Source organism: Chlamydotis macqueenii, chromosome 21, assembly GCF_036417535.1.
Source record: "Chlamydotis macqueenii isolate bChlMac1 chromosome 21, bChlMac1.mat, whole genome shotgun sequence".
Classification (NCBI taxonomy): Eukaryota; Metazoa; Chordata; class Aves; order Otidiformes; family Otididae; genus Chlamydotis; species Chlamydotis macqueenii.
In genome coordinates, this window is record NC_141576.1 from 1,231,967 (window position 1) to 1,257,475 (window position 25,509).

Here is a 25,509-nt window from a genome sequence, read left to right on the forward strand (position 1 = left end):
AGTGCGAGCCTCAAGCGCTGCCTGGGTTTATGCTTTTCAGTGCCAGGATTTAGGAGAATAAAATCTAAAAGCTGGCATGAGCCATGAAGTGAAGTCGCTGCCTACAACAATAACAGCATATTTCAGTAGCTGGATTGAATATGACCCCTCTTACGCAGCAGGTCAGCAAATAAATCGAGGGATTAATTGCTGCTGTCAATATATATCTCAGCAATATCCAAACATTTACAAATGTGAGCTCAGCACTGCAGTCACAACGCCAGAGCTGGCGTGTCCAGGCCTGGCACCGGCGGCTGGTCCCACTGTGCCTCGCACCGAGCGTCAGGGACGCCGTCCGGCTCACTCTGCTTCGCTTCCAGCTCGACGCTCTCCGCAACGACTCCAGGTTCTTCCAGAGCCAGCCGTTTTCAAACCACCATTTCCCCAAGCTGGTTTTGGCCCTGGATGGTGCTCACCCCTTGCTGCACGCCCCACGGCCGCAGGGCGGTGGTCTGCTCAGCGCGGAAGGAAGGGCTCTGCTCGGCCAGCAGCCCAGCGAAGGCACCGGCCCCGCCACCACGGGCCAGCCTCAGTGGGCAGAAAGACACCAGCGAGCCCCAGGATGGGGCTGGGGAGCGGCTGCCGGGCTCACAAGAACGCGCACGCTTGCTGGTTCACTTCGTTATTTGAATTCTGCATCTTAGATTCTACTGCTAATAGAGGAAAACATTATTGAACTGGAAATGCCATTTAATTATTTTTTAAGAAATGGACTCTGGAAGGTCAGTAAATGGAAATACCAGTGAGCACGAACAGCGTGGCCAGTCTTACAGCAGCAAACGCATCCTCCGTTCTCGGGGCAAGGCAGCTGTGCCTCGATCCAGCCATCAGCCTGCACGTTACTCCTGTCCTCTGATGACCGGCGTCAAGAAATCATGGGCCCTTCTGCTCCTGAAAGAGCTTCGAGATAGATACAATGGCCTATTTATACTCAGGCATTCATCAGAGAGATTATTAATTAATATGTTTTATTAGTTCTGTTAAAATCATCTGTGCTAATTTTAGACAGGATTTTAGCAATATCATTGCATTAAGTGCAAATAACCTGGAACGAAGGGATTGTTTGTCTGAACATGGATATGAACGCCTCTCCTGGAAACGCTCTGCAGCGGGGGGAGGGAAAGCATTAACGGTCCCATCACGCCGTGTTACACAAATGGCATGTTTCACTCACGGAGGGGATTTAATGGCTTGGTGCAATAACAGCCTAAAAGCTGGCAAGGGTAAGATAATGGACTGTAAAAAAATATATGTGTATTGACACTTTTCCTCATTGTTTGGATTTCCGTAAGGCTGAATCTCCTTGGCATGCCTCGTGATACTGTGTGGGACAAGACCCTCCTCTGGCAGCCGAGGTGGGAGGGACAGGGCCCAGAACACGGCCACTCCGAGCTGCACTTGGCCAAGATCCGGCTGGGAAGTGGCAGCAAACTTCCCCATGGCTCAACCCCCTGTGCTCACATGTGGTGCTGGAGGCGCGAGGGATGCGAGGCGCGAGGGGTGAGAGGCACAAGGGATGTGAGATGTGAGGGATGTGTGAGATGCGAGGGATGTGAGGCGCGAGGCATGCGAGGCATGAGGGATGCTCGCCCGCCTCCCGCAGCAGGGGCAGGTCTTGATCCCACTTTCCGCTCCCCCGCGTGCCCGGGGAGGCGAGAGGCAGCCCCAGCCCTGCGGCAGCCGAAAGCTGGCCCCTTCTGCGCGTGCCTGCGAGCACTGGCTGACACTGAGGAGAGGCAGGCAGCAGTGGCAGCCCTCAGATATATGTCAAATTACCGTTCCAGCACAATGCACAGGCTTTAAATATAAACTTCGTGAAGAGAGGCTGACATCGCTGTCTGTCTCCAGGTCCTCAGAGTCACTTGATCATCTGCCTAACAAAACACCGAGCCCTCCCAAAGACACACCGCTGCAGGCTAAGAAATAAAGTCCCCACTAAAGACACCACAATCTGGAAGCACATCATTTCTTGTTACACAATGAGATGGCACGAGCTGGCCCCTGAAGCCTGAGATGCATTTTTTAGAGGTCTTCAACATGTGGCTTTGGTTGAAGTACTCCTGCCCGGGCTGCACTCCCACAGCCTGGGGGAATTCCTGTGTTCCCAGGGCAGCTGTGCTAGTAGCCCGTCCACGCGCCGTGAGCAGAGGCAGGCAATGCCGGAGCCGCACATCACCTGCACACGCCGCCCAGGCGCTCCCCGTGCTTTTACAAGCCTTGTAAAAGCGCTAGAGCAGGCAGCCTTGCAAGGTTTATGTTCTAACCCAGCCAGGGAGTCCAGCGCCACCGAGATCCCACCGCAGACACAGGCTTGTTTGCCTTCAGCTTCTCAACACGGGGTTATAAGGGAAAGAAATGACTTGGCTACATCCCCGAAGAGTAGCAGCAGGGCAAGAAAATGCTCTTCCAGCCCTTTGCTTGCTGTACTGGCTCCAGTCCCCAGAAGCAGCCATAGCAGAGCACCAGTGCTGCCTGGAGAAATAAACCGAGGGGTGGGAGCCGTCTGTGGAGACCCAAGGCAGTCAGCGATACAGCACTTGTGATAATTGTTCTGCGTGGAATCTCATGCACCGGTAATTATTACTCTCCCCACCTCATTATTCACTATTGTGATAGGTAGCTACACCTCTCTCTACTCCTCTCTCTCATACAAACCTCTTATTAGCACTCCCTGCGATGAAATTATTCCCCATCCCACAGCTGAAATCAGCCAGGAGCAGGCTGGCACACAAGATCATTACATTATCCTTGCCTTTCCGTGGCTCCTGTCTCCCGCGCTTGCTGTGATACCAAAAGCGGGGTCACGGGAGGGCGGCACGGGGCCCTGGTGCAGCTTCCAACGAGCTGTGGGACATGTCCTTCCCCGGGGAGAGCGCAGCAGGGGAACGCAGCAAGAACCCCCCCGCCACCTCCCACCCAGGCGGCTGTCACACCCATCTCTGCTCCAGACCACACGAGCAGGGTTCGACTAGGGCTGCTTGATCTGCTTCCCAGAAAAAAAAAAAAAAAAAAAGGAAAACTTCCACTTAGCCTTTCTTACGATCCATAAAACGCTGCTGGAGGCAGAGATAGCTGCTGATATAAAAAAGTTACAGTTGGTAAAGAGAACTTATTGCTGTTCTATGGGATGGCTGCAACTGCGAGCGCGGTGCTCCTCACGCAGAAATAAAGCACCATTGCTGTTGCCATTCCTGTATCCGTTCCCGGGAGCGCCGTGCGCCAGCGGGGCCGGGTGTCTCAGGGCGGCGTTGGCACCCGGGGCTGTCTGACTCCCTCGCTGTCTCGTCCCGCGCCTCAGCCGGTGCTGTTGACGTAGCCAGGGCCACGCAAAAGCTCTGCCGCAAGGGGAGGGCTGGCCCACGCCGGTCCAAGTGGGATACCCAACTGCTCCGCCCTGAGCAGCTGAGCGTGCCGCCTTTGCATCCCACCCCGTGGGCCAAGGGCCACGGGATTTGGCAGGAGAGGCTTAACAGAGCCACCAGAGCAGCCTAATCGACCTCAGGTGCAAGGTTATGAAAAGCTGCAGGTGGGAGGAAGGACTCTAGTGCTCTTGCCCCAGTGCTGGAGGAGGAAGAGGAGGGTGTGGTGGGCTGTGCTGTGCTGGTGGGGAGGAGGAAGGAGCACCCTGCTGCCCACCCGAGCGGGCTGGAGGTGAGGCTGGGCAGCGGGCAGCCAGGGCCTGGGCAGGCTAGGTGCAGCTCAAAAAGGGAGATCTTGCAACCCTCCCCATTCAAATCAGGAAAGCCAGCAGCCCCCAAATTCTTGTCCACAATCCATCACCTTGTTTTGCCTCCTGGAAACTCGAGAGGGGGAGGCATAAGGTGGGAGGAGGGAGGGGGCGTGTGGAAGACTAATTGCAGCTACACCTCGGGGGGGGTGGGTGCTGCAGGCATCTGGGATGGAAAAAAGCAATTTTCAACTGCAAATTGGTCGCCGGATCCTTAATGTCAGCTTGGCAGTTCCTGCACACACGGCAACCTGTTGTACCGCCTCGCCACGCGGCGCTGGGACACGGCCAGGCAGGGAACAGCACAAGCCCGCGCAGCAGCCAGGACAGTGCCCCCGCGACGATGCTCCTGCGATGGTGCTTCCAGAGGGCTCGTGGTGCTGGCAGAGGGTTCCATGCAACAGTTTAACAGCAATGTTTAAAAAGAGGAAGTTGCCATGGCAACTGCTACCCGGATTTTTTTTTTTTTTTTTTTTTTGGCAAGTCAGTACAGGGAAGTACTTGCGCTGTGTGTGCCCAGCCACGGCGCAGCGGTCACGCTCCTCTGCCCACTCTGCTCCGAGGCAGCCCACGTCCCACCGGGCCCGCTCTCCTCCATGGGCACATCTGTGGCGGCTGCTGTTGGGGGCCTGTGCCCCAGAGCGTCCCACAGCCAAGCTCACAGCGAGGTGGCCGCTCATCGCCTGCAGCCCCGAGCACGCCGTGCTCTCTCATGAGCTGTGGTTTCCTCTAGCAAGCGCTTGTCTTCCCGGCTCACCCCTGCCATGAGCGCAGCGGGCAGGAGCTTACGCTCTTCGTTAAGCAGGGACCTGCTTCTGCATCGTTCCAGAGCAGCCCAGCGTGGGGATGGCCAGCGGCTGCCCTGAGCACAGGGCGAGGGTCATCAGGGACGTAACTGTTCGTTTCCCACTTGTAATTACCTTGCATGCTGTCTTAATAGCTTAGTTGCCAACTAAGACAAGATCTTTGGTGGTAATAAAAACAGTCCCTTGGTGGGTGGGGTTTTTGGCATTTATCTCAGTTCCAAAATGAATAATTTATACAAGCCTTTATTGGAGCCCAGAGTCATACAATAAATGTTCCATGCAAACACGCTCACATATTTCAATGTTAATATCTCTCCAGCGAATTTCCCTGGCAGGCCAAGCCAGCCTGGGATTGCCACATTGCTTATTTACGTAAAATATCATAATCTCACTTTTATTTGCATTTCTGAAGTGCCATTAGGGTGATTTGGAGCATATGAGCCCAGCCAGTTGATTGCAGCTGCAGCTCCTGGTCCAGGGTGGGAAATGACTTTCAGGACTCCGAGGCAAGACGTGGCCAAGAGCAGAAATAGCTGTTGGCAGCCGGGCGCTGTGGGAACAGCCCGCGGGGTAAACGCCAGGGAGATGAGCGTTTGGGGGTTTTCAAGGGGCGGTGTGTTTGTACAGGGCTGAGCAGATGGAGACGGGAACAGCGCGTGGCACCGGGAGCTGCTGAGCCGCAGCCGGAGCCCACCCTCCTGTCTTGCTTCGGGCAGCAGAGCCCAAAGGCAGTTTAAATCCAAACCAGTTCTTGCAAGACAAGGGTGGCAGCTTTCTGCACCGATAGCTGGGCTGCACCTCCAGCCCTCCCCGAACCAGCACGCTCTTTAGGGATTTCTTCCTTTCTCAGTTAGGTGAAATTGTATCCATCCAAAATTATTTCATTGCTTAAATCCCAGTTGTAGTCTCCAGAGGCTAATTACCTTCCTCCTGCATTTGCGTCATTTACATTCCAGTCAGTTTAAGGGATATGTGATGTTTTGGAAGGAGATGTGATACCAAGAGGCAAAAATCTTCCAGAAGTAAGTGGCTTGGAAGAAAGACGCAAGAACATGCATGCAGTGAGCGCAGCCACTTTGAGATGGGTTTGATCCTCCTTCCAGCTGGGACTGGGACAGGGGAGGTGGCAGAGGGTAAGTGTCCCTCAGATGAGCACTTGCCAGTGTTTCATCTGCAGCAGAGGAGTCTCCAGCGGGAACGGAGGCGTGCGGCTTATGTTCCTCCGCATCCCCTTCAGAAAGAAATGACAAGCACCAGCTTGGTGATACTGTGCCTCTCTGAATCCAGATGTCTGGCTCCCGTACAGATTCGTGCTGCTTTTGCTGCTCACAGCAGAGAGGCAGCTTTAAGACAGGCAAAAATTATTTCCACGTTGTTGCTTTGCGCACTGTTGTCTTCAGCCAAGCTAACCATTGCTGGCGCTTTCTGATGTTCTTGGTGTGATCTGAGGCTCTCTCTAAAGCTCGGGCGTGTGCAGGCACCGGTCTCGGTGATGGAGAGGAGGGAATGGTCTCCTTGCAGCCAGGATGCCTATTGACACATCTTCTGCTTTGCTCTGCTCCACAACAGGACATGGAAATGATTTTCCAGGCATCCGCGCCTGCCACTCAAAGCCTCCTCACTCCACCATTTTAAGCACATTCTCATCTGCTTTTCTGCCATTCCTGCAAACTCCACCCGGAGCTCACGATCCACATCGGCTCACGCGGCCAGCAGTCGCGGCTCCGCAGAGCGAAGGCGGTTGGGCTGTCCCCCGCACCACGGCCGGGTGGCCAGCAGCCCTCCCGGCACTCAGCAGCTCCCGCTGCTTTAGCAGCTTTCTGGGGAATAGGAACTTGCAGTGTCGCAGGTGGGCTCAACAGGAGATATCCCAATGAAAAGCAGTAATGGTTGGCTGAGAAAACTAATTTAATTTATTTGACAAATGCTTGCAGATCTAGGGAGCAAGTGCATATATGCCTGGAAGAATCACTTCAAAGAAAGCCTATTGTGACTGCTGTCACTTGTTCCGCTCATTTTTCATATTTTTTTGCTCTTGAAAGTGATATGAGCCGGAGAGCCAGTGAAAGAGGACTTCATTTCATCCAAAAGCAAACTCAGCGGCACCCGGTGTCTTCTGGAGGATCTCAACAGGCCTTCATTGTCTGGCCGTGCCGCTGTCTGCGCAAATTTAGCGCATAGCCAGTGGGCTGCTTTAGTAGGAGTGCTGCGATTTCAGGAGAGCTGGAAATTTATATTCCCCTGTAATTGCAATAGCACACCTTAGAGCTGTTGCTGTAGCAAGAAAATGGTTCTCCTCAGTGCACTGGGGAGCTGGCAAAGATGCTGGCACAAACAGGATAATGAATGTTAGATAACTTGCGTGTTTCACAGACTGAGCTTAAATATTGAAAGAGCAGCATCCCTGCATCAGAGAGGGGCTTAAAATTATCTTAAATCTAGGGAACGTCTTCCCTTCTGCGCTCTGGGATTTGCATGGGGACCTCCCTTCAGTGTTAATGGGATTTGTGAGTGTGGAACCTACCTCAATGCATTGTGCCGCTCCTATCTCTTGTCTAAGTAAAATGAGTTTGAATTTTTCATCTTAATCACAGACTTGTGATCTGGCATAGACATTCTTGTACTGAAAAGCATCCGCTTTTACGTTCGTTCCTTGGGGTATACAACGACAAAGGCGTGAACCCGGTCTCTGCTGCCCATGCGCTGCACGCCGAGAGCACAGCTCTATCCCAGTGTGGCTTGCGTTCCAGTAGCCAGAAAACCTCAGAAATTACTCACGGCTGCAGAAACACTCCCCTTCCACGGACAGGTAAGCTCAAGCAAAACCTTTCGTGCTATTATTCACTCCTCAGCTTGGAACAGTGTTTCCAGCCCCTGGCGTGGGTCTGTAAAAGGGGTCCCGGCCCTAAAGGACCCCAGGTCAGGTGTCGGGGGTGGCTGGGGGAGCAGTGAGGATGCTACAGGCTGGGTGGCAATTCCTCGTAGCTCTTGGGACCCGGCTTCCCCAGTCCTAACATCAAGCTAATGGCTTTGGCTGTTGCTGTTACCCTGCAACTGCAGCAGCGCTCTTTGAAGTTGCTGCTGTAGTGGAATAAAAAGTTATCTCCAACCCTGCAGGGATTTGGCAAAGATGCTGGCACAAAAATAGTTTGTAATGAGCTTTAAGACATATTAATGAAGAGAAGTATAATTATTATTACTGAGTTCAATTACAGCCCTGGATTACAAATATTCTCCCACAATCCCTCAAGAAAGAAATGCATCTTGTCTCTGCAATTAAATAAACTGCATATCAAGGGGAGGGAAGAGGATTAAACTACAGAAGAAAGAATTGCTTCGACTTGACTGTGGTGGCCCCTCTCATCCTCCTGGCCAGCTATCTCTGCTTTGAGGAGAAGGATCCCTGCTCAGCACAGGGCAATGATGGTAAAAAAACATTCTTGGGGAAACTGGTGGTTGGCTTCCTTCCAGAGTCTTAGGATCTGGAATGCAGCAGTTGCCAGGTTAGTAGAATCTAATAAACCTCTTTCTGAAATATTTATGGAAGTGCACACCTGTACATTTCTGTTTTCTAAAGATGCAACCTAGGCACTTCTTAAGGGGTTTTTCCTTCCCCGGTTACTGAACGTAGAGACAAAATTGAGGAATTCGCATCTTTCCCACAAAGGAGCGTGACCGAAAGCACAAAGCGGTAAGAAATGTGTAGCTGCAAATGCAGAGCGCTGCCACGGGTCAAGTGCTGGGGAAGCTGCGCATTTGAGTGCAGGGAGCTTGACCTTGACAACGCAACTGAAATATCAGACAGCAGCAAAAACAATGCGCTCCCCGGCGAATAGCAAGATCCAGGGGCTGGAGTAGCTGCCGATGTGCCTTTGGGCTGCTTGGCCAGAGCAGCTTGCTTCTGGAGAGCGCTGAGGGAAGGAGAAGCCGGTGCTGAGCTGTGTGCTGAGCAATGAGGGGCGCTGCCTTTCGTTCACTTGCAGCAAGAAATCCAGTACTGAGAGGATTGCCCTGATGTGGGTGCTGGATGGCAAAGCACCAGGCTCCCACCCAGGGTCAGAGCAGCTCTGCTGCCTTTGACACCAGCGAAGAAAAGTCTGCTAGTGTCCAGGAGATGGTACAGGCGGTCCATGGAGCAGCGCTGCTGCCTCAGAAGATAGTGCTGCTCCTCCTGCTCCCAGAGCAGCGCGGATACTCCAAACCAGCCAGAGCGGGGCTTCAGCATAGCTCTACCAATTTGCTGCACCAAAACCTATCCTGAAACACTTCTGACATCAAGATGCACCGAGCTAAGCAGGACAGTCCTTGGTGACATTGTGGCTGTTTTTCTGCAGGCCATGAAGCAAGGACAAGTCTCAGTAAATGTATGAACACGCATGGAGACTGCGATGGCAGCGGTCCTGGGTAAGTCACCAGCTGCCTTTTTCAGCGCTGCCTAGGAACTTGGTTTCTTTTCCCACTAAGCAGGATGACAAAATCACCGCCACGCATATTGTAGTAGCTTCTCCTTAAACATGGCTATTGTCTGCAGAGGGAGCGGTTTGTCTGCCTGCACTCGTCATCTCTGGAAACGAGAGCTAACGCTTGTTTAAATTCCCTCAGAACCCGCTATCTGAATACATTTCTCCTGCAGCCTGATCCTTGTTAAATCTTTCCTACCTAGCCTTGTTCACGCACTGTTTAAGGGCTGGCTTTTCATCACACTGGCTGTAGGACACTTGTTTGTACCATGAACCCTACTGCTTTGTTCCTGCAAGCGTGCTACCCACAGGGGAACTTTTGTCCAAATAATCTCAGGTTCCCCAAAGAGAGAGCTGCCAGCTTTGCTTTCTAGTTGAAGTGACAGCAAGGAATAGATAGATTTATTCTTCTATTAGTTGGTGGCTTTCTATTCGTGTATCCTCATATCAAATCAAAGTGTCAAAATAACGTCCCCGGTATGCCAGTCACAGCTCCTGGCCAGCAGACAGACATCTGAGGAACAGATATTTTTAGTTGAAAAGGATAACCAATAAGGGTTATTTAGTGAAGAAGACCTAAGACATATGTAAGAAGAAACTGTAATGCACAAAACTTACTAGAATCTGAGAGCACTGGAATTACAGCGGCTGCCCCTCAGACTGCTGCATCTCTGCCGTGTGCCAGGCAGCTCCGGATCCTGCTGGCATCCCCAAAGCGGAGCCGTCGTGAGCCCTGGCTACAGACACTCCTTCTGGGGACAGCCTGGCTCCTGGCCGGGCACGGGGCACCGTGTGCTCAGCCAGCCAGTGTCCCAGTGGAAAAAGCAGTCTGCACTGCCACGCACCCGCCCTGGGTGTGGAAGGAGGCAAGGAGAGGGACAGAAAGACGCGGCAGTCAAGTTTCCAGCTATATGACAGCGTTTGTGTTACTACAACACTTCCAAGCTCTAAGCCTTCTTCCTAGGCTTTATTAATTCTGACTCTGTTCAAGTATTAAGCGCTATCAGTGCATGCAGGAAAAAAGCCCTAGAAACTCCCTGCTCGTGAAGGAGCTCTCAGCTGAAGCCTTTGTCCGCTTACACGATTAATCTGTCTCTGTCTGAAGTGCAGCTATTGCACACCGGGGTAGTGTCCAGGCAGCCACACTACATTTTCTTTGCAGTACGCAAGCGGTGTGGATGGCAAGGCGCACAGCCGACTGTGCAGAGAGGTGGAAGATGACTACAGTGCTGTGGCATTGTGTAACAGAGCTGCTCTTGGAAAAAAACTGCTTCAAAAGAGTCAGTACACAGGAGATCCACCAGCGACTTCTTGATGGAGGCACACTCGCATGTAGAAAATACTTAAACAGATTGTAATGAAGATCTGGCTTCATTACTGGAGCCTCGTAGGGCTGATAACTGCACCGCTCCTGTTGCACTGAAGTCCCCAGTTGGAATGAATGTGCAAACGCACTGCACTCCAGGACGCTGGAGCAGTCGTCTCGGCATGAATCCTGCCAATGGTACAATATTGCTTGCTGTTGCATGAACAAAACATGTCTCCTCTGATTGTTTTTTCCTGCTCTTTTGAGATAGATGCTGCCTGAGGATCCCCACTGGTAGAAGGTCTTCTCTGAGGTACAGTTACAGCTCTTTACATGTAACCTCTGGCATCGGTAATGGAGGGTAAAAAAAATAAGTCTAAGTACTTTTTGGATGAAGCTTGCTCCTTTTTTGGAAGGAGTTTGTGAGACTTGACAAGAGACTGACCTCAGCGATGTGTTCCACGGTCCTGCTCTACGGCGTTTCAACTGCGATTACCCTTTTTTAATTTGGGGAGCTACTGAACTGTGATAATGTTCCTGGAGTGGCTTAATCTCCCACTCCTCTAAGATATTAGGGAAAAAGATGCCTCCTCAGGAAGATGCTGACAGCTTTGCTCTGCTAAGAAGGTGCTACCTGGCCCAGCCACCTTCTCCATCTCAGACTGGTGATCACTAGTGGGGACTGCAGCTCTGCTCGGGCCAGCTCTGTCCTTGGAGATACCATTTGTCTGCCCAGCAACAGGTGACCTTTAGGAGCCAAGAATTAAATTGCTGAGGCTTTATAAACTTTGTGTTGAATTATCACAAGATAAGTGACAGAAAACGAGCAAGAGTTAATTATACTACACAGAGGGAGAAAGCCACTGCGTAGCAATCATTTCAAAGGCAAACAGAAATATTTATAGACTCAGGACTGAAAAACTTGCCACTGCACTCCGACGCGAGATGTGCTATTGATTCACAGCGCAACACTTCAGGATAGGGCTTTGACGGTCACGGGGGCCACAGCTCTGCTGAAAGGTAAGTCTCATCTCAAGCTAGGTTCAAAGGCATGTGCTAATGTGATAAAATCAGGTAACATTTTGTAAAATTAGAATTTAAAATACCCTGGCGATTTTCTATTTCCAGTCCCTCTTTAGAATTCACCATCTGCACGGCTCACTGATGGCCAGTGCAGCTGTGAGGGCTCGCAGAGCTGCTCCCACCCCGAGTCGCCCCATTGCACCACGCCACCAGCAAGTGCCCCGTGCCCCTTCCAAGGGAGGGCTGCACGCAGCTCGGTCGGGCTCGGTCGCCTTCAGGCAGTGCTTGCTGCTGCCTTGGAAGCCCACATTTCGGGTGTGTGCACGGTTCGTGCAGGCGTTCACTTCTCGGGTCTTCTGCAGCTCCCTGTCGTGCAGCGTCCCACAATGCTTCTGCTCTGCAGTCCAAGCAAAGCGCTGCAGAGTGAAGAAGCTGGGGAGAGGAGACGAACGTGATCCGGAGAGCCTGCACAGCCGGAGAGGTAGAAAGGCTTCAAAACCGACAAACATCTGAGAGCGGCCACCCTGAAGTCCCCCTCCTGCAGGACGCTGCCCTGCTTTCCCGCAGCGCTGCTGAGGATTATCCCGTGCTTGGGAGCAGTCGTGAAGCAGAACAAATCCTCAGTGGGTGTAACTCATCAACGGAGTGGCACGCTTTCACAGCAGCTGCAGACTTGGCCCGTGCTATTTTTGTATTGCCAGCAGGGACTGACTAATTCTGATGGGAGCAGAAAGAATTTGCTATTACCTGCAGACAACAGAGGGAAGAAGAGAATTCATTCCCATCCCAAAAGCAATCTCTGCAGGTGGGTTTTGAGACAGGTTTCCAGCCATCTCCCTTTGGAGACCACCAAGCAGGCTTTAAATAATCCTTTATATTTTTAGCAGCAACATAATAGTGGTGGAAATTTAATAAACTTCACTATCAAATATTTATCCCATTACACTGGCTCAAGTAATTTAAGCTGCTGAAATCAACATTGTGGTTTTATTTTTAATGAGCCCTGTGTAAAACAGCCTCTTTATCATTGTCAGGTGTGTATGGAAGAGCTGCATTTACTCAAAGCATGTTTAATCTCCCCAAAGAAACACTGATAAATAATGAACATTTACCAAAATGTTACCTGCCACTGCTAGAAAATCTACCTAGGGCTAGGCAAGCCTGGTGTTTACCGGTGCTTAGGACAGAGGAAGAGTGGGGGTTTTTGAGGTTGATTTTTTTTTTTTAAATCTAAATAAGCAAATAATGCTGAGAGTGCCCTGGGCTCCAATTCTGGACAGAGTTCAGCCTTGCTGAATGCAACGTTCCCACCTTGTCCCTTGACAGCCGGGCAGGGTAGCAATGCCAGGACGAGGGGCTTTGCTACCCACATCCAGGGAAAAGAAAGGGCAGGGGTGGGCTGGAGGAGGCAGGGAGAAGCCGATCCCTACCGAGATCCACGCCAGCTGGGAACAGCAGGCGATCAGAGCTGCTGATCATGACTGCTCTGCTCCCTGGGGTCCCCAGCAAAGAAACCCGGCAAAAAAAAAAAAAAAAAAAAAAAAAAAAAAGGGGCAGCGGGGCAAAAAGCCTTGGCAGGGAGGCGGGCTCCTTCCACGCTAGCCCGTGCGGCGATGCGGTCCCCACGGACCGCGACAGCCCGCTCTGCCCACGCGTGGCTGCGGGCGCCGCACCGCCGGTCTAACACTGACCCCCAGTGCCCGGCGCCGCTGCCGGGAGCGGCGTGTCAATTAAACACCCGTCCCCGTAGCAAGGCGACAGGAAAAAAAAGAAGGAAGCGGTAGGAAAAGGACGCTTGTTTGCGTGACTGCAGTTAAAGCAACTGTTACACGCGGGCAGGGAAAGATTTCTGTAAGCTGTTGTTCTGCTTTCTAATGGCCACAGCCCATGTAATCAGATTCCGGGAGCAACGGTAACGACTCCGTCTCAGTGGGATGCTCTGTGCCGGGAGAGGTTTACTTGCATTTGGTGAAATGCTTTAAAAATCAACGCTGCTCAAAGCAATTCAGGTCTTCGGAATGGCAGGAACCCCTGGGCAAATCAGGAACCCTGAATTCCCTGGTTAGTGTTTGCAGAGTGCTTTGGAAAGGATTTGCCGCGTAAATGCTACAGACCACGACGAAAACTGGGCACGCGCATCCCGAGCGGGGAGGATCCGACTGCCAGCAGCAGGCCCCGGGCAGGGGTCCGGCATCTCCAGTTGTTCCCGTCACAGGGAGGTCACTGCCACGCAGCTGCGCGGTCAGACAAGCATTACAATGATCCAACCTGAGATGGATTCCCTGTATTCTCTGTTTCTCAGATGTCCCCTAAGGTATTTTACTAATGAATTCCATAGTTTTTCTCTTTGCTACACTTTCTTGCAAAGCCTACGTACTCTGCTCAGTTGTGTTAATTAATTTCTTCAGATGCTGGCTTTCCACATAAGATACTAGCAAGAAATCCAAAATAAGACTGAAAAAGAGACTTCTCACATGCCAAGCATAAAGTTTCATTATGTATCATAAATTCCCTGTTATTACTGTGTCAGGGCTCTCTGGTTCCTGGTGGGAATACTCCTCAATAATGAAAAGGAAGGTCTTGCTCAATTTGAGCGGCGTGGCGTTCTCAAGACGGCAGTGTTCAGGACAGCTGCGTCACAGGGCTGCAGACCCCCTTCAGTGTTTGGGTTCTCGCTGGGATATCAGCTCATCAGGAATCCATCCAGGAGGCAGTGCCTCTGGGAGCCCAGAACGGGCAGTTCACTGTCATTACCTGAATCGGCTTGACAACATCATTTGACAGGAGAGAACAACAGCTAAACAGTTGTGTCTTCAAATCTGGAGTGCAAGTCTAACCCGTACTGCTGGCGCTTGCTCTGCCGAGGAGGCAGAGAAGGCAGCGGGCAGGAAGGTGCCGTAGCGTGGTGTGGGCAGGGAGCGAGGCTCCCTAAGCCAGTTATTAGGCAGTGCATCCTCCCCAGGTGCCGCTAATGAAAAATAACTCAGCCGCCTTAACTAAAAATAACTTTCCCACAGCAGGAAAAGACCAGCCAGTGCTCCTGCTAGGTGACTGTTTAGTTTGATAGACCTCTCACTCAACAGTTAACAGCCAGTATGTTCACAGGCAGCATTTTTTTTTTTGGCTGCTGTCCCTAGCATGTCACTAATGTTTAGCCAAATGAACTGGGAGGATTATAACAGACAGGGACACTGGTGAAAGTGACAGGCACACAGACAAGTGCTGCAAGAAGCTAATTTACACATCGCTTTCACAGCCTGAACCTCCCTTCCTGCTCAATAAGCTCATCAGCTGCTGCTTTATACCCGCCAGCCAGCTTTCATAAAAATGAGGGAGCTCACAAAGTCTTTCTTTTTTTTTTTTCTTTTGGCCTGCCTGCTTAGACAACAGATTCTAATAAAAACCACTTTTTAATATTGTTGGAAATAAGTCCTCTTTTATGTGGAAATGTGGATTTAATGTAAATAGTTTGTGCTGCTCTGATTCTCTTTAAGGGCTGCTCGGCTGTTAGCAGTCCCTGCGTAGCATTTCAAGTCACTCAGGAGACTGTGCCTGCTGCTGAGACATGGACTGATCTCAGAGGGGATCTGCATTCTCACTTGCCTCTCCCGGGGTGCTCTCTGCACTACGTGACAGTTGTTTTCTCAGAGAGGGATCAGCCATATTTCAGAAAACGCAACAACATCTGCAGTTGCAAAATTGCCACTACTTTCCCGCCAAGTGACGTGGTTATAGGGCAGAATGTGGTGACCGTAGTACAAAAGCTCTGCAAGGGAGCCCTGCCATCCGGATTTCATCTGCGCAAGGTGCTTTGTCCCTTGGAAGTGTCCAAGGCCACGCTGCAGTCTCAGGCACTTGTGGTCGTGTATCTCCACCCCCGCGTGCTGTGAGCCCACGTCTGCGCTGGGTCACTGAAGCACAAAAGTCTGCTCAGGGCTCAGCCACCGCCACCCCTGCCCTCGTCGCTCTAAGACACAGGTTAATTCTACGAAGCAGCATAAAAAGTGAGAAACATACAGTGTTATGAAAAGTATTGTTGTGGTTTAGCCCTAATCGCCACACAGTTGCTCACTCTCCCTCCCCAGCGTGATGAGGGAGAGAGTTGGGAAGAAAGGAAAACTCGTGGGTTGAGATGAAGACAGTTTACTAGAATAGCAAAGGAAAATGGTAATAGCAACAAAATATAAGGACTAAAATATACAAAATGAACGATGCACAATTTTTCACCACCCAAGGTCCCAAAGACCTGTACAGCTCATCCTGAGCAGCGATCACAGAAATCAAACCGAACAGCAAGCAAAGGAGCGAGAGAGAGAGATGCCCCCCTGGCCAACCCCCACTTATACACCAAGCGTGACGTTTACGGCATGGAATGCTCTCTTTGGCCAGTCTGGGTCAACTATTCTGTCTGTATCCCTCCCAGCATCCTGCATCTGCACATTAGCAAGACCTGGAAAGACTTGTCCTTGGTTTCTTTAGCAATAACTCATCTCATCAGGGTGTTTATCAACACTCTTCACATATGAAATCCAAACCACTTTGGCTACTGAGAGGAAAATAACTCCATCCCTGCCAAAACCAGGACAAGTATTTACTAAAATTTTCAAAATTGAATTTTTCTTACTGTTTTCAGTTTGTGGTAGAAATTAAAGCAACAACCAAGTTTTCCAACTGCAGAACCAACTGCAACAACCAAGTTTTCCAACTGTTCTTCAGCCAATTCCAGTCTGTTTACGAGACAGTATAAGTTTTCACTGCCTAATAAAAACAATCATCCGTATTCTGTGGCTGCAAGCAACAACACTGTGAGAGAGTGGAGCAAGTCGAGAAGCTTTTGGAGGAGAATATGAATTATCGCAGCCAGAGCACAAAGCACAGAAGAACCCCTGAGCACTGGGAGAAAGCGCAGAACAACGTCTCAGGCATGTCTCCGAATCTTTGCAGTTTAACCGGGAGACTTTACGCTTTTGAGAAAAAACATCTTACTTGAATACTCCCATAGGTACATTCTTGCCACTTATTTCAGCAATTTAAATTGTTGCTCATGTTTTTTAAGGACAGGATGAACAGGCAAGCATTTTATCAACTAAGTTGGATTGAGGAGCACAGGTAATATCCTCAAACCACTGCGACTTGTGGTATGGCTCTGCAGTGAGCAAGAACATTAAAGGCTGCTCTGAAGAAACAAGCTCCTGTGCCCTCAGCCGGACAGAATTATAAAAATCCCCACTGCGTCCTCCAAGCACTGAATTAACAGAAGAGAGAGCTGTAGTTTAATGTGATGGATAGAGCCCCTGGGCTCCATTGCGGCGGACACTGCCATCCCTCCTCCGGCGCAGACCGTCAGGGCACGCAGTACCTACAATTTCTGGAAACGGGGAAACGTGCTACCTCACCTCCCCCAATAAAATAAGGGAAGATAATTACATACTTAAATCTAGGTGTCGGGCTGCTTTGCTACCCAGAAATTCATTTGCTATCGTCAGAGTCCTTGAAGTTAAAGAGGGATTTGAGTTACTGACATAATTTGTTCCCTGAGGGCTGTGGAAACGAACTGAGAGGCATATCTGAATAATAACTCCCCAACCACACATTTTATAACCAGAGCTAGTGTCGCTCCAGAAGGAAGACACAATGGGAAGCAAAAGATCTGAAACGTTTATAACCTATACAGCAATCAGGCAGGATTTGTTTGATTTTCCTCTCCAGGCAGCAGCCCATCAGGGAAATGTGGAGGCAAGCTCCTCTGTTTTCACTTTGCTAAAGCTTGTTTTTAACACAACGCTGCCCGTGGGCCAAGTCTGGGCTCTGGCTCTGCGTGACGGGCCCGGGCCGGCTGCCCTGCCTGCGGCAGGCCCTGAGGCGGGCTCCCCGCCCCGGCCCGGTCTCGCCCCACCACCGAGCGGGTACAAGGGCTCCCCTCGCCCACCGTTTCGGTGTGGAGGAGCTACCAGCTCGCCCGGCACCCCGGAAGGCAGGCGAGGGCAAAGCGCGGGTGCCTCTGAGCCGAGAGGCTCCACAAGATGGCGAGCGCGGGCTCCGGCGCCCTCCCCAAGATGGCGGCGGGCGGCCCGGCGAAGCGGGCGGGCGCGGCGGCCGGAGCGCGGGGTCGGAGGCGGCCGGGGACCCGCGGCCCGGCGCTTCCATGGCGGCGGCCTCCCGGGCGCTGTGTGAAGGGGTCCCTGGAGGGCGAGCGCCCGGTAACCGGCTCTGCTCAGCCCGCGGGGGAAGCGGCGCCGGCGGCCCGCTGCCAGGAGCGGGGCGGCCCCGGGACGTTGAGCCGGGTAGGAGGGACGGGACCCGGGGCGGCCTGGGGCGGGGGGAACGGGCGGCGGAGCCGGCAGTCACAGCGTGGGGAGGGCAGCTAATTATTAACAGCTACACACTGAGCATCATCGTGAGGGAATTACCTGGAGAACTTAAGTAAATTCTTCGCCTTTCCGTGTGCGGACATGCAGTGCGGGGGGATGTTTGCGTGCTCCAGGGCCGGCTCTCGGGTTCAGGCTGTTCGGAGGCGGGACGCTCTGCGGGACCTGGGGATAGTTTGTTCTGCTGCATTAACTGCCATCTACTGCATCCCTAAGAAAATATGAAAGTGGTGATTTGCCACATACAGTGCTAATTTGTGCTTTGAGGAGTAGCTTTCCTCTGGTGATGTTCTGTACACTGTGGTTTAGTGTAAGCTATCTGCTCCTCTTTTCTTCTTCTCCTGTCCATGTTCTACTAATTATTTCTCTTAGCGATGCAGCTTTGGATGAAGGTGCTGCTCGCCTTGTTTCACCTCCAGCCTTACAACTAAAGAGATCTGGTAATTTTATTTTTATTTATTTCAAATAAGCTTTAGAATCTTTTTCTTTTTTTTCTAACAGTCTTCTTCACACAAAGTGTCTGTCAGACGACCCTCAAAGAGGCTAAAATGTGAAAAATACAGTCCAGTAAAATCGGAACTAGAAGGACTTACATGTGGAAGTGGAAACCTTGCTGCATTGGGGGAAACACCTAAAACATCTGATGGGGATCAACGTTCAGAAGATCCAGGTGACTGCAATGTAATTAAACAGAAAAAAGGTGAAAGCATTCCAGAGCGTAATGAAGACAAGCAGGAGAAGGAGTATAATGTTTCTCTCAAACCACATGCAATGAAATCAAGTGGTGCTCCATCAAAAATGGACAGTGATGAAAATCTGCACAGTCACGTCTGCAGTGAAGAGGAGAGCAGCTGTGAGAGTGTACTTTCAGATGGGTCTAGCTTGGAGGACGAAGATCTCCCGAAGACACCGATACAACTAGACAGTAGTCCTTTCCTGGATGAAGATAGCAACCAGCCAATGCCAGTGGACCGGTTCTTTGGAGACGTGGAGCTTATACAGGTAAGATGATGACAGTCTGTTTGCACTTTATGTACTCAGCTCTGTTCCACTTCAGTCTTGCATCTTCAAAATTAGGCTGGCCTCAAACTTGTAGGCAAACTGGACCAGTATTGGTAGACATCTGGAGTCATATCCCTGTCCCCTCTGATTGTCGCAATCAGAGATGAAATTAATTGCCCAGCCAAGTTAATTTCAGGTGTAAAATCTTTCTTATTTAGATTGTTTAGTCCGATTCCATAAGATAGCTATTTTTACTCATGAAGACATACACAGCTGTATTATGGAGGCACAGGGTTATTCTGTCAAAATGTCACTGGTCATTGGTTCTATATTGTGATTATTGAAATTATTGTAATTCTTTGGAAGGGAAACTGGTTGCTGGCCGCCTCTGCTTTTGGACAGATCAAGGGCCAGAACTTTAAATTCAAATCCCATGTCTGCTTTTAACATTGTGTAACTTTGGGCAAGTAATGCCCTCTTTCAGGCGTTTGGCGATGATTAGTATTTAGCTGGAGTCACGGATGGTATTTAGCAGGAATGGTGAGGATTTGTTCGTGGAGCACTTCACGCTTTCTGATTCCTTCTCGAGCCTGCAGAAGGATGCCAGCCGTCACTTTGACCATGAGCAGTGACTGGTTCAAGCAAGCTCCCCTCAAAGCTCCTCTGCTTTTAGCTATCGGTTTATGCCACTGCTTCCAGGGAAGAGGTGTGGTGGTGCCTCGTATCAGACGTGGAAGTATGTGAACTGTTGAGGTAGGAGGCCTGCCATTTGCCGCAACAGACTTTCCTTAACGATTTTGCCTTTTTCTTAAAGGATCTCCCAGCAGTTGCGCTCCCAACCACAACGATGAGCAGGCGAGAATTCAGAAGGCTACATTTCATTGCAAAAGAAGATGAGGAGGAAGAAGAGGATGTTGTCTAACAACAAACTGTAAACAAATTAAACCTTTTTTCTTTTTCTTTGCAAACACATGATGGTTGGCTATGTCACTAACATAAGGTGTCTGCGTTTGCCTTTTCTCGGAGAGAGAACTGATAGAATTTGTTTTTCTGGAATTGGCGGATATGGTTTGCCCCATGGTTAACTAGGGGCAAAGACTCATTGAATTTTCAGGGATTTGGAAATAAATTGTAATTTATCACTTTAGCACTAGTATTTAAGAGAGGGAAAAAAAACCCCAGGGAAAATAGAAGTTCTTCTTGCATTTCTTAATAATTTGAGCCTATATCTAGGGTGAAGATTTGGTTTTGCTTCTTTTTCAAAAAACACCAACAAACCGTGTCAGAACTCGGTCCTTTTTCTTTTAATCCTGCCATGTCTGCCTTGTGGCATCCAGTTAGTAATGCAGCCAGTTGACTACCCAGGAGAAAGAGGGACACTGCCTGTGTTGTGTCAGTTGTGCTGCATTGTTTACATCTGAACTAGAATAATGAAACCTCTAAAATGCAGTTCTGCTGGCAAAACTAAACGCGTGGATGTCACTGAGCTCAGCGGTGTGAGTCTCTGGAAGGTACGTATGTTTTCATTGCATGGCAGCTCTCTGAACCACCACCACCATGTGAAGCTGGCTGCTCCCCTCTCCCACCAGACCAGCTACGCGTTGCCTTTTGTAACAGCTGTGTCACCCAGCTTGTGCAGTATTGTCATTTGATTTCTGTGGGTTAGGGCTAGGAATTTTGGAAACAAATGCATTGGTGGTGATACAGGATCTCTCGGTGTTGGACTTTGTCGGTAGATGAATGAGTATTGATTGCTCAGGATACGGGTTAGTCCATCGAATTTGTTACGCTGGCCGGCAACCTCAGATGGCTTCTGGAACTGGAACAGGAACTGTTAACTCACCCGATGTTTATAATACTTCTTTGAAAATGTGATTATGCAATAAGCTTCCAGATCTTTATTGTTATAAATGGTTTCTTCTACATTTCTAAAAATACAGAGAAAATGTTATCAGCAGATGGTTTAAATAAATATTAATTTCTATAGCTATAGTCTGTTAAACATTCAAAAGCCAAACAACTTGTATATGCATGACATGTTAATTTATTCACATTTCCACTCCAGCTGATGCATTGTTTTTGTCAACCATATTTCTTGGCTCCTTCTCACTCTAACTCTGTAACACAGAAAAATCTGATTTTTTTTTTTTTTTTTAATAGCATATTCATGGTTTTCAGCACAACTCCATCTTGAAGTAGCTCTCCCAGCTTTCCTTAAATGCCATATTTGCTACTGTCTCTTTCTAGCGAACATGTTTTCACAAACACTTTAGTTTCAGCACTGTGCAGAATGGTGATTTTCAGTTTGTAGGAAGTGTGCCGCACAGATGACACTGTGTTTGTCATCAGACTCTGAGCTGTGATGCCTTCCCCCATGTCAAAACCGCGTAGTGTGCATTTCCATCTTAGTTACCGATGACATCTGTTCAGTAAGGCAGTCTGGGAGCAGGGATTCAATGCAGTGGTATTAGAAATCTTGTCTTCAATTTATTCTCATGTTGAAAAGTTTGGGAGGGGGATTGAGTGTGGTGTTTAAAGTAAAACACTACTCTCTGTAGCAAAGCTCCCACACTTCTAAGACCTAGTAAGTTCTGGCTCACACAGCAATACTATCTTAATATATTTCTGTATGGATGAGCTGCATTTGCTCAGGTAAGAAAGAGGACCAGTGACATGGGGAAAATGGAGCTTTTCCCTAGAGTGATGTTATTTACATAGCAGTAATTAGTGCTCCACTCATAAACACACTTCTCTGCGCTCAGTCTTCCTAGTCTGTCTTGATCATGCTATATTACACCCCATTAACCACCTCTGCCCCCACGTACATACACAGAAAGATGAGTGCAATTTTATTAAAAAAAAAAAAAAAAGTCCTTTACACTGACGGTCCCTGAAAGTTCAGCTGCTATCAGCTGATATTAAGAAAAAAAACAGATCAAGTATGAATTGATCTATTTGTATCTTGTAACCTGAGATAGGAAGTGTTTTTCTCAGCAGTATTCTCTAAAGCAGCAGGTAAACATGATTAGACAGTAGCACTGCTTGTATTGCTTCGAGCAAACTCCAGCTAAAGAGGCAGAAACTGTTTGATAGGAGAGGGAAATCAATGGGAAAGATGACAAAGAACAAAGGTGGTAAAAGGAAAGACATGCCAGGCCTTGTTCTTCCTTCTAGGAGAAATCAGCAGCAACTGGAGCGGTCGTGGCTGAGTGCAGGTATTTTGGTACAGCTCTGTCGCTGAATCACCCTTTAGCATACCTGAAATACAGTGGTGTCTACCTGGAACAGGCACAAAGCAAAATAATTACCCTGCAGTATTCTTTGTTTGGCTTAATGTTCAGAGAAATATGAATCTACAAGTCACCCGAGATTAGATTTAAGAAACGTTTTGTCTAAGTTTCATTTCTGTGTAATGTGAATTTTGGGCCTACGCTTGTCATGGCAAGAAAGAGATCGTAGGGCATAATCAGTGTCAGCCTCTGGCCTCGTTTTTATACTCTGACTCACTGCTGTATCTTGCCGTACTTAAGGCAGCGTGATCTCAGGAAGGCTTCTAGTGAGGGAGAAGGCAGGAGAGTAGAATTAGGCATTCTATGAATTATGTGTTGCGAGATTGCAGCTGAATTACTTAGCAAGTCTCTCTTGCCAGGGACTCCTAAATAAGTTTTTGTTTAAGAAGCTAGAGCTATTTAAAAGTGATACCACATGACATGATTTTGAAAAAAGCGTAAGTCACTTCCAGAGATAGCGCTATGAAATCTTGTGGTTTTGCTTCCTTGTTTTGTAAACTTTAGTTTTGTCACAGCTGAGATTATGATTGGTTTTCTTATGGCAGGCAATATGTACAAGTTTTAAATTATCCACAGTAAACAGCAGCTGATAGAAGTATTCCCAGTTCACTTCTCTTCCGTCTCGTGTTTTGACAGCTTCTGCCAGTTCTGGTACAACAGCACGTTTCTTCTCTATTCTTCAGTACACAAAAGAGAAAACAATATTGCCATCAAAAGTTGTTTCATAATAATCAAGTCTCCATCTTCCTTTTAGAGCCAGGTGGAATTTGAATTCTTTCACCATAACTAGGTTTATGATTTTATTCTTTCCCCGCCCTGAGGAAATTAGCTTAGCAAATCCTGTTTGCTTCATAAGTGCACAATGCCTGAAAATGGGTCTGGGGGTTTTTGCCAGAGAGGAATCTTTGCAAAGGATAACGTGGTGAGGAGGGGTATGCTTGCATACAAAGAAAATCTGAACAGAAGCAAAGCAGCTAATGAGACAGCATTATAATCTGCCTTTAAGACTTTGTTACCAGAAACAGCGACAGCATCCACGCATCTTTTATCACAAGGCACTATTCATAGCGGAGCTAACCGCATAGTGCGGGGAAGGATGAGGTAAAGACTCCGCGGCCACACCTTTCCTGCCTAGGACAAGAGCATGGAGCAGGCAAGCGTGGATTAATACTTTCTACGTACATGTGATCGAGATTCCAGGTACTGAAGAGGATTCTGCTTTCCCTGTTACCGTAGGGGTTGATAGAATGCTTACATGGGCAGTCCTCTCTGTCAAAAGGTCCCTGCAAAACAAGGCGGCTACAATGAGCGGGTCATATGGCGCGTCATCCCAGTGCGGTCCTTCTGCTTGCTGGGACTAACCGCAGACAGATCACACGCACGATGACAACATCACCCTGCCAAACATGATGCTTCGCTACACAAGCATCCAAGTAACTTTCTCCTTCCTCTAGCGTCACATCACGCCACGCGCTCCCTGCTTCAGAAAGGGCTGAACTTACCTGACAGGAGAACCATCCCTCCGCAGTGCACAGGCGGACTGCCTCCTCCTCTCTTCTGTCAAAGTAGCATCCGTTATACTTCACAGATTTCAGTTTATCTGACATCAGGTCAATTATTCTTTTGTATGTGTCTCTTGCGGTAGGATGAACATTTGAAATAAAACTACTAACCTAGGCGGGGTAGAAAAGGAAAAAAAAAAAACCAAAACCCCCAATTATTTCTTGGTGCCTATAGCAGCCTGAGGCTCTTTTCTACAATCAGTATGTTGCATCGCGTTTTATATATACGTGGTCACAGAACTGTTTTTACCAGCAGCTTGAAAATAAGTTACTTCGACAGAAACTTTTACCTCCTTCATGTAGCTTCGTATTCTGCTTTCACAACTGTATCGCATGTAGCTCGATTTGTTCTTAAAACGAGACTCTAGACCTAAAGGGAGTTAGATTGTGTTGTAACTCAGTACTTTTAGTGCTGTGCTTCTGCCTAGCTGGGCATTTATCCCTTCTTTTCACAAATGCAGTATGCACGATTTTTTTTTCTTTCCCATTTTTATTTAACTCGTTCAAGACTAGCCTGCTCTTAGCAGTTAAGAGGACCGTGCAGAGCATCTGCTTTGAGGGCAGTAGCTGATATTATAGTTGTTAAGTGTTTCTCGTTAATGTGCACACACAAGACACTAAGAGACTGAAAAGAAAATAGACTTGTTCAGGAGGAACTGCAGCAATGATTTGGAAATGGGAACTTGTAAGGAAAGTATAAAGAAAACCAACAAGGTTAGCTGGCTGATACCTGCAAATTATCAATATACTATTAGGAAATTTTTAAGAGATTGTAAATGCTGACCTATGTTAATGGGGAAAAATGTATTCTACAGTGATCTTGGATGGAGCAATAGGGAACACTGCTTTTTTTACCATTTTCTGATCGTAAATATGCATGTGTTTTAAAGAAACTTAAAACCGCATGCTACTGTAAGTGATAACTAATCCCCTGACCAGGTACCAAATCCCACCTGCCAGAAGGCCTCCCAAATTTTTGAACTACTTTTCTTTCAGAACATTAAAATTGACAAAAGTGACTCTTTTGAGCAGAGTGAGCCCCGGCGCCCCTAAGCGGGTGACGGCCATACCTTCAAACCACTTCTTGTCGTCCTCCTTCTCCTCGGCCAGGATGTTTTCGTTCAGGTTCTGGATGAGATCCGCCAACAGCTTCTGCCTCTTGGGCGCCCGCTCGTCGGAGAGCAGCTTCCGCGCCGCCTCCACGACGGCATCCCTCTGGGTGCAGAAGGCAGCCAGGAACCGCTCGATGTCGCTGGCACCTGCGGTTTGCGCGGGCGAGGCGAGGCGAGGCCGGCTGAAGGCCCTGCCCCACCGCCGCCGGTTGTTCCCCGCACCCCGCGCCTCCCCGCCCGGCCCCGGCGCACTCACAGCCCCGCCAGGTCTCTCCGGGGCCCAGCAGCACCAGCTCCGTCTGCGGCGGCAGGGCGCGGAAGTAGCTCTCGGTCAGCTCCGTCCCGTCCTCGTAGAGGCAGAGCCGGCTGCCTGCCAAGGGAAGCTGCCCCCGCGGCGGGTGAGAGCCGGGCGGGCTGGCTCCAGCGACCCCGCGCCGCGGCCCCCGGCCCGCACCTGCAGCAGCCGGCAGCCCTTCCGCAGCAGCCCGCGCAGGCTCCCGGCCGCCACCCCGAACTTCTGCGGGCTGCCGCACCCGCGCAGGCGGAAGGCCCGCAACGGCGCCTCCATCCTCCCCGGGCCCCGCCGTCCCGCCGCTGCCACCCAGCTGCGCATGCGCCCCGAGGGCCGGCTCGGGCTGGCGCGCATGCGCGGCGGCGGGCGCGGCGTTGCCATGAAACGCGGGGATGGCGCCACGGTGAGGCAAGTGGGGCCCGGGGCCTGGCCCGGCCGCTTCCCCCCTCTTCTCCTCCTCCTCCTCCTCCTCCTCCTCCCTTCCTTTTCCCCCTTGCCGAGCGAGCCTCCCCCGAGGTCCCC

The 25,509-nt window shown here is 49.8% G+C and overlaps 2 protein-coding genes and 1 long non-coding RNA gene across 4 annotated transcripts; 1 reads left to right on the forward strand and 2 right to left on the reverse strand.

The window, feature by feature from the left end:
- Window positions 1–4,799: 4,799 nt before the first annotated feature.
- Window positions 4,800–17,955, reverse strand: LOC147598148 (uncharacterized). The gene is made up of 2 exons (XR_015260792.1): window positions 17,772–17,955; window positions 4,800–12,108 (listed from the first exon to the last, which is right to left on the reverse strand). It is a non-coding gene; the product is annotated as an uncharacterized LOC147598148 (long non-coding RNA).
- C21H1orf174 (chromosome 21 C1orf174 homolog) lies at window positions 17,385–19,701 on the forward strand. Its single transcript, XM_086764279.1, has 3 exons — window positions 17,385–17,645; window positions 18,231–18,731; window positions 19,546–19,701. The coding sequence occupies exons 1-3, from the start codon at window positions 17,385–17,387 to the stop codon at window positions 19,651–19,653; spliced, it is 870 nt and encodes a 289-aa protein (XP_086620405.1). The 3' UTR covers window positions 19,654–19,701.
- Window positions 19,702–20,019: 318 nt separating this feature from the next.
- On the reverse strand, window positions 20,020–25,263 carry DFFB (DNA fragmentation factor subunit beta). Of its 2 annotated transcripts, none has more exons than XM_086764278.1 (7): window positions 25,150–25,263; window positions 24,952–25,078; window positions 24,654–24,842; window positions 23,874–23,953; window positions 23,524–23,694; window positions 23,204–23,304; window positions 20,020–20,659 (listed from the first exon to the last, which is right to left on the reverse strand). In XM_086764278.1, the coding sequence occupies exons 1-7, from the start codon at window positions 25,261–25,263 to the stop codon at window positions 20,566–20,568; spliced, it is 876 nt and encodes a 291-aa protein (XP_086620404.1). In that variant the 3' UTR covers window positions 20,020–20,565. The 2 variants fall into 2 exon arrangements, with proteins under 2 accessions (XP_086620404.1, XP_086620403.1); XM_086764277.1 differs by lacking the exon at window positions 20,020–20,659 and adding an exon at window positions 21,568–22,698.
- Between the last annotated feature and the right edge of the window lie 246 nt (window positions 25,264–25,509).

What these genes read in the sequence shown, in the direction of transcription:
- C21H1orf174 (XM_086764279.1), top strand. Translation starts at nt 17,385, where the DNA reads ATGGCGAGCGCGGGCTCCGGCGCCCTCCCCAAGATGGCGGCGGGCGGC. An exon ending in GCCCCGGGACGTTGAGCCGG is followed by an intron (nt 17,646 to 18,230) that starts GTAGGAGGGACG and finishes TTTTTCTAACAG; the next exon opens with TCTTCTTCACACAAAGTGTC. An exon ending in GAGACGTGGAGCTTATACAG is followed by an intron (nt 18,732 to 19,545) that starts GTAAGATGATGA and finishes TTTTTCTTAAAG; the next exon opens with GATCTCCCAGCAGTTGCGCT.
- DFFB (XM_086764277.1), bottom strand. Translation starts at nt 25,263, where the DNA reads ATGGAGGCGCCGTTGCGGGCCTTCCGCCTGCGCGGGTGCGGCAGCCCG. An exon ending in AGGGCTGCCGGCTGCTGCAG is followed by an intron (nt 25,079 to 25,149) that starts GTGCGGGCCGGG and finishes CCGCGGGGGCAG; the next exon opens with CTTCCCTTGGCAGGCAGCCG. An exon ending in TACGAAGCTACATGAAGGAG is followed by an intron (nt 23,695 to 23,873) that starts GTAAAAGTTTCT and finishes TACCCCGCCTAG; the next exon opens with GTTAGTAGTTTTATTTCAAA.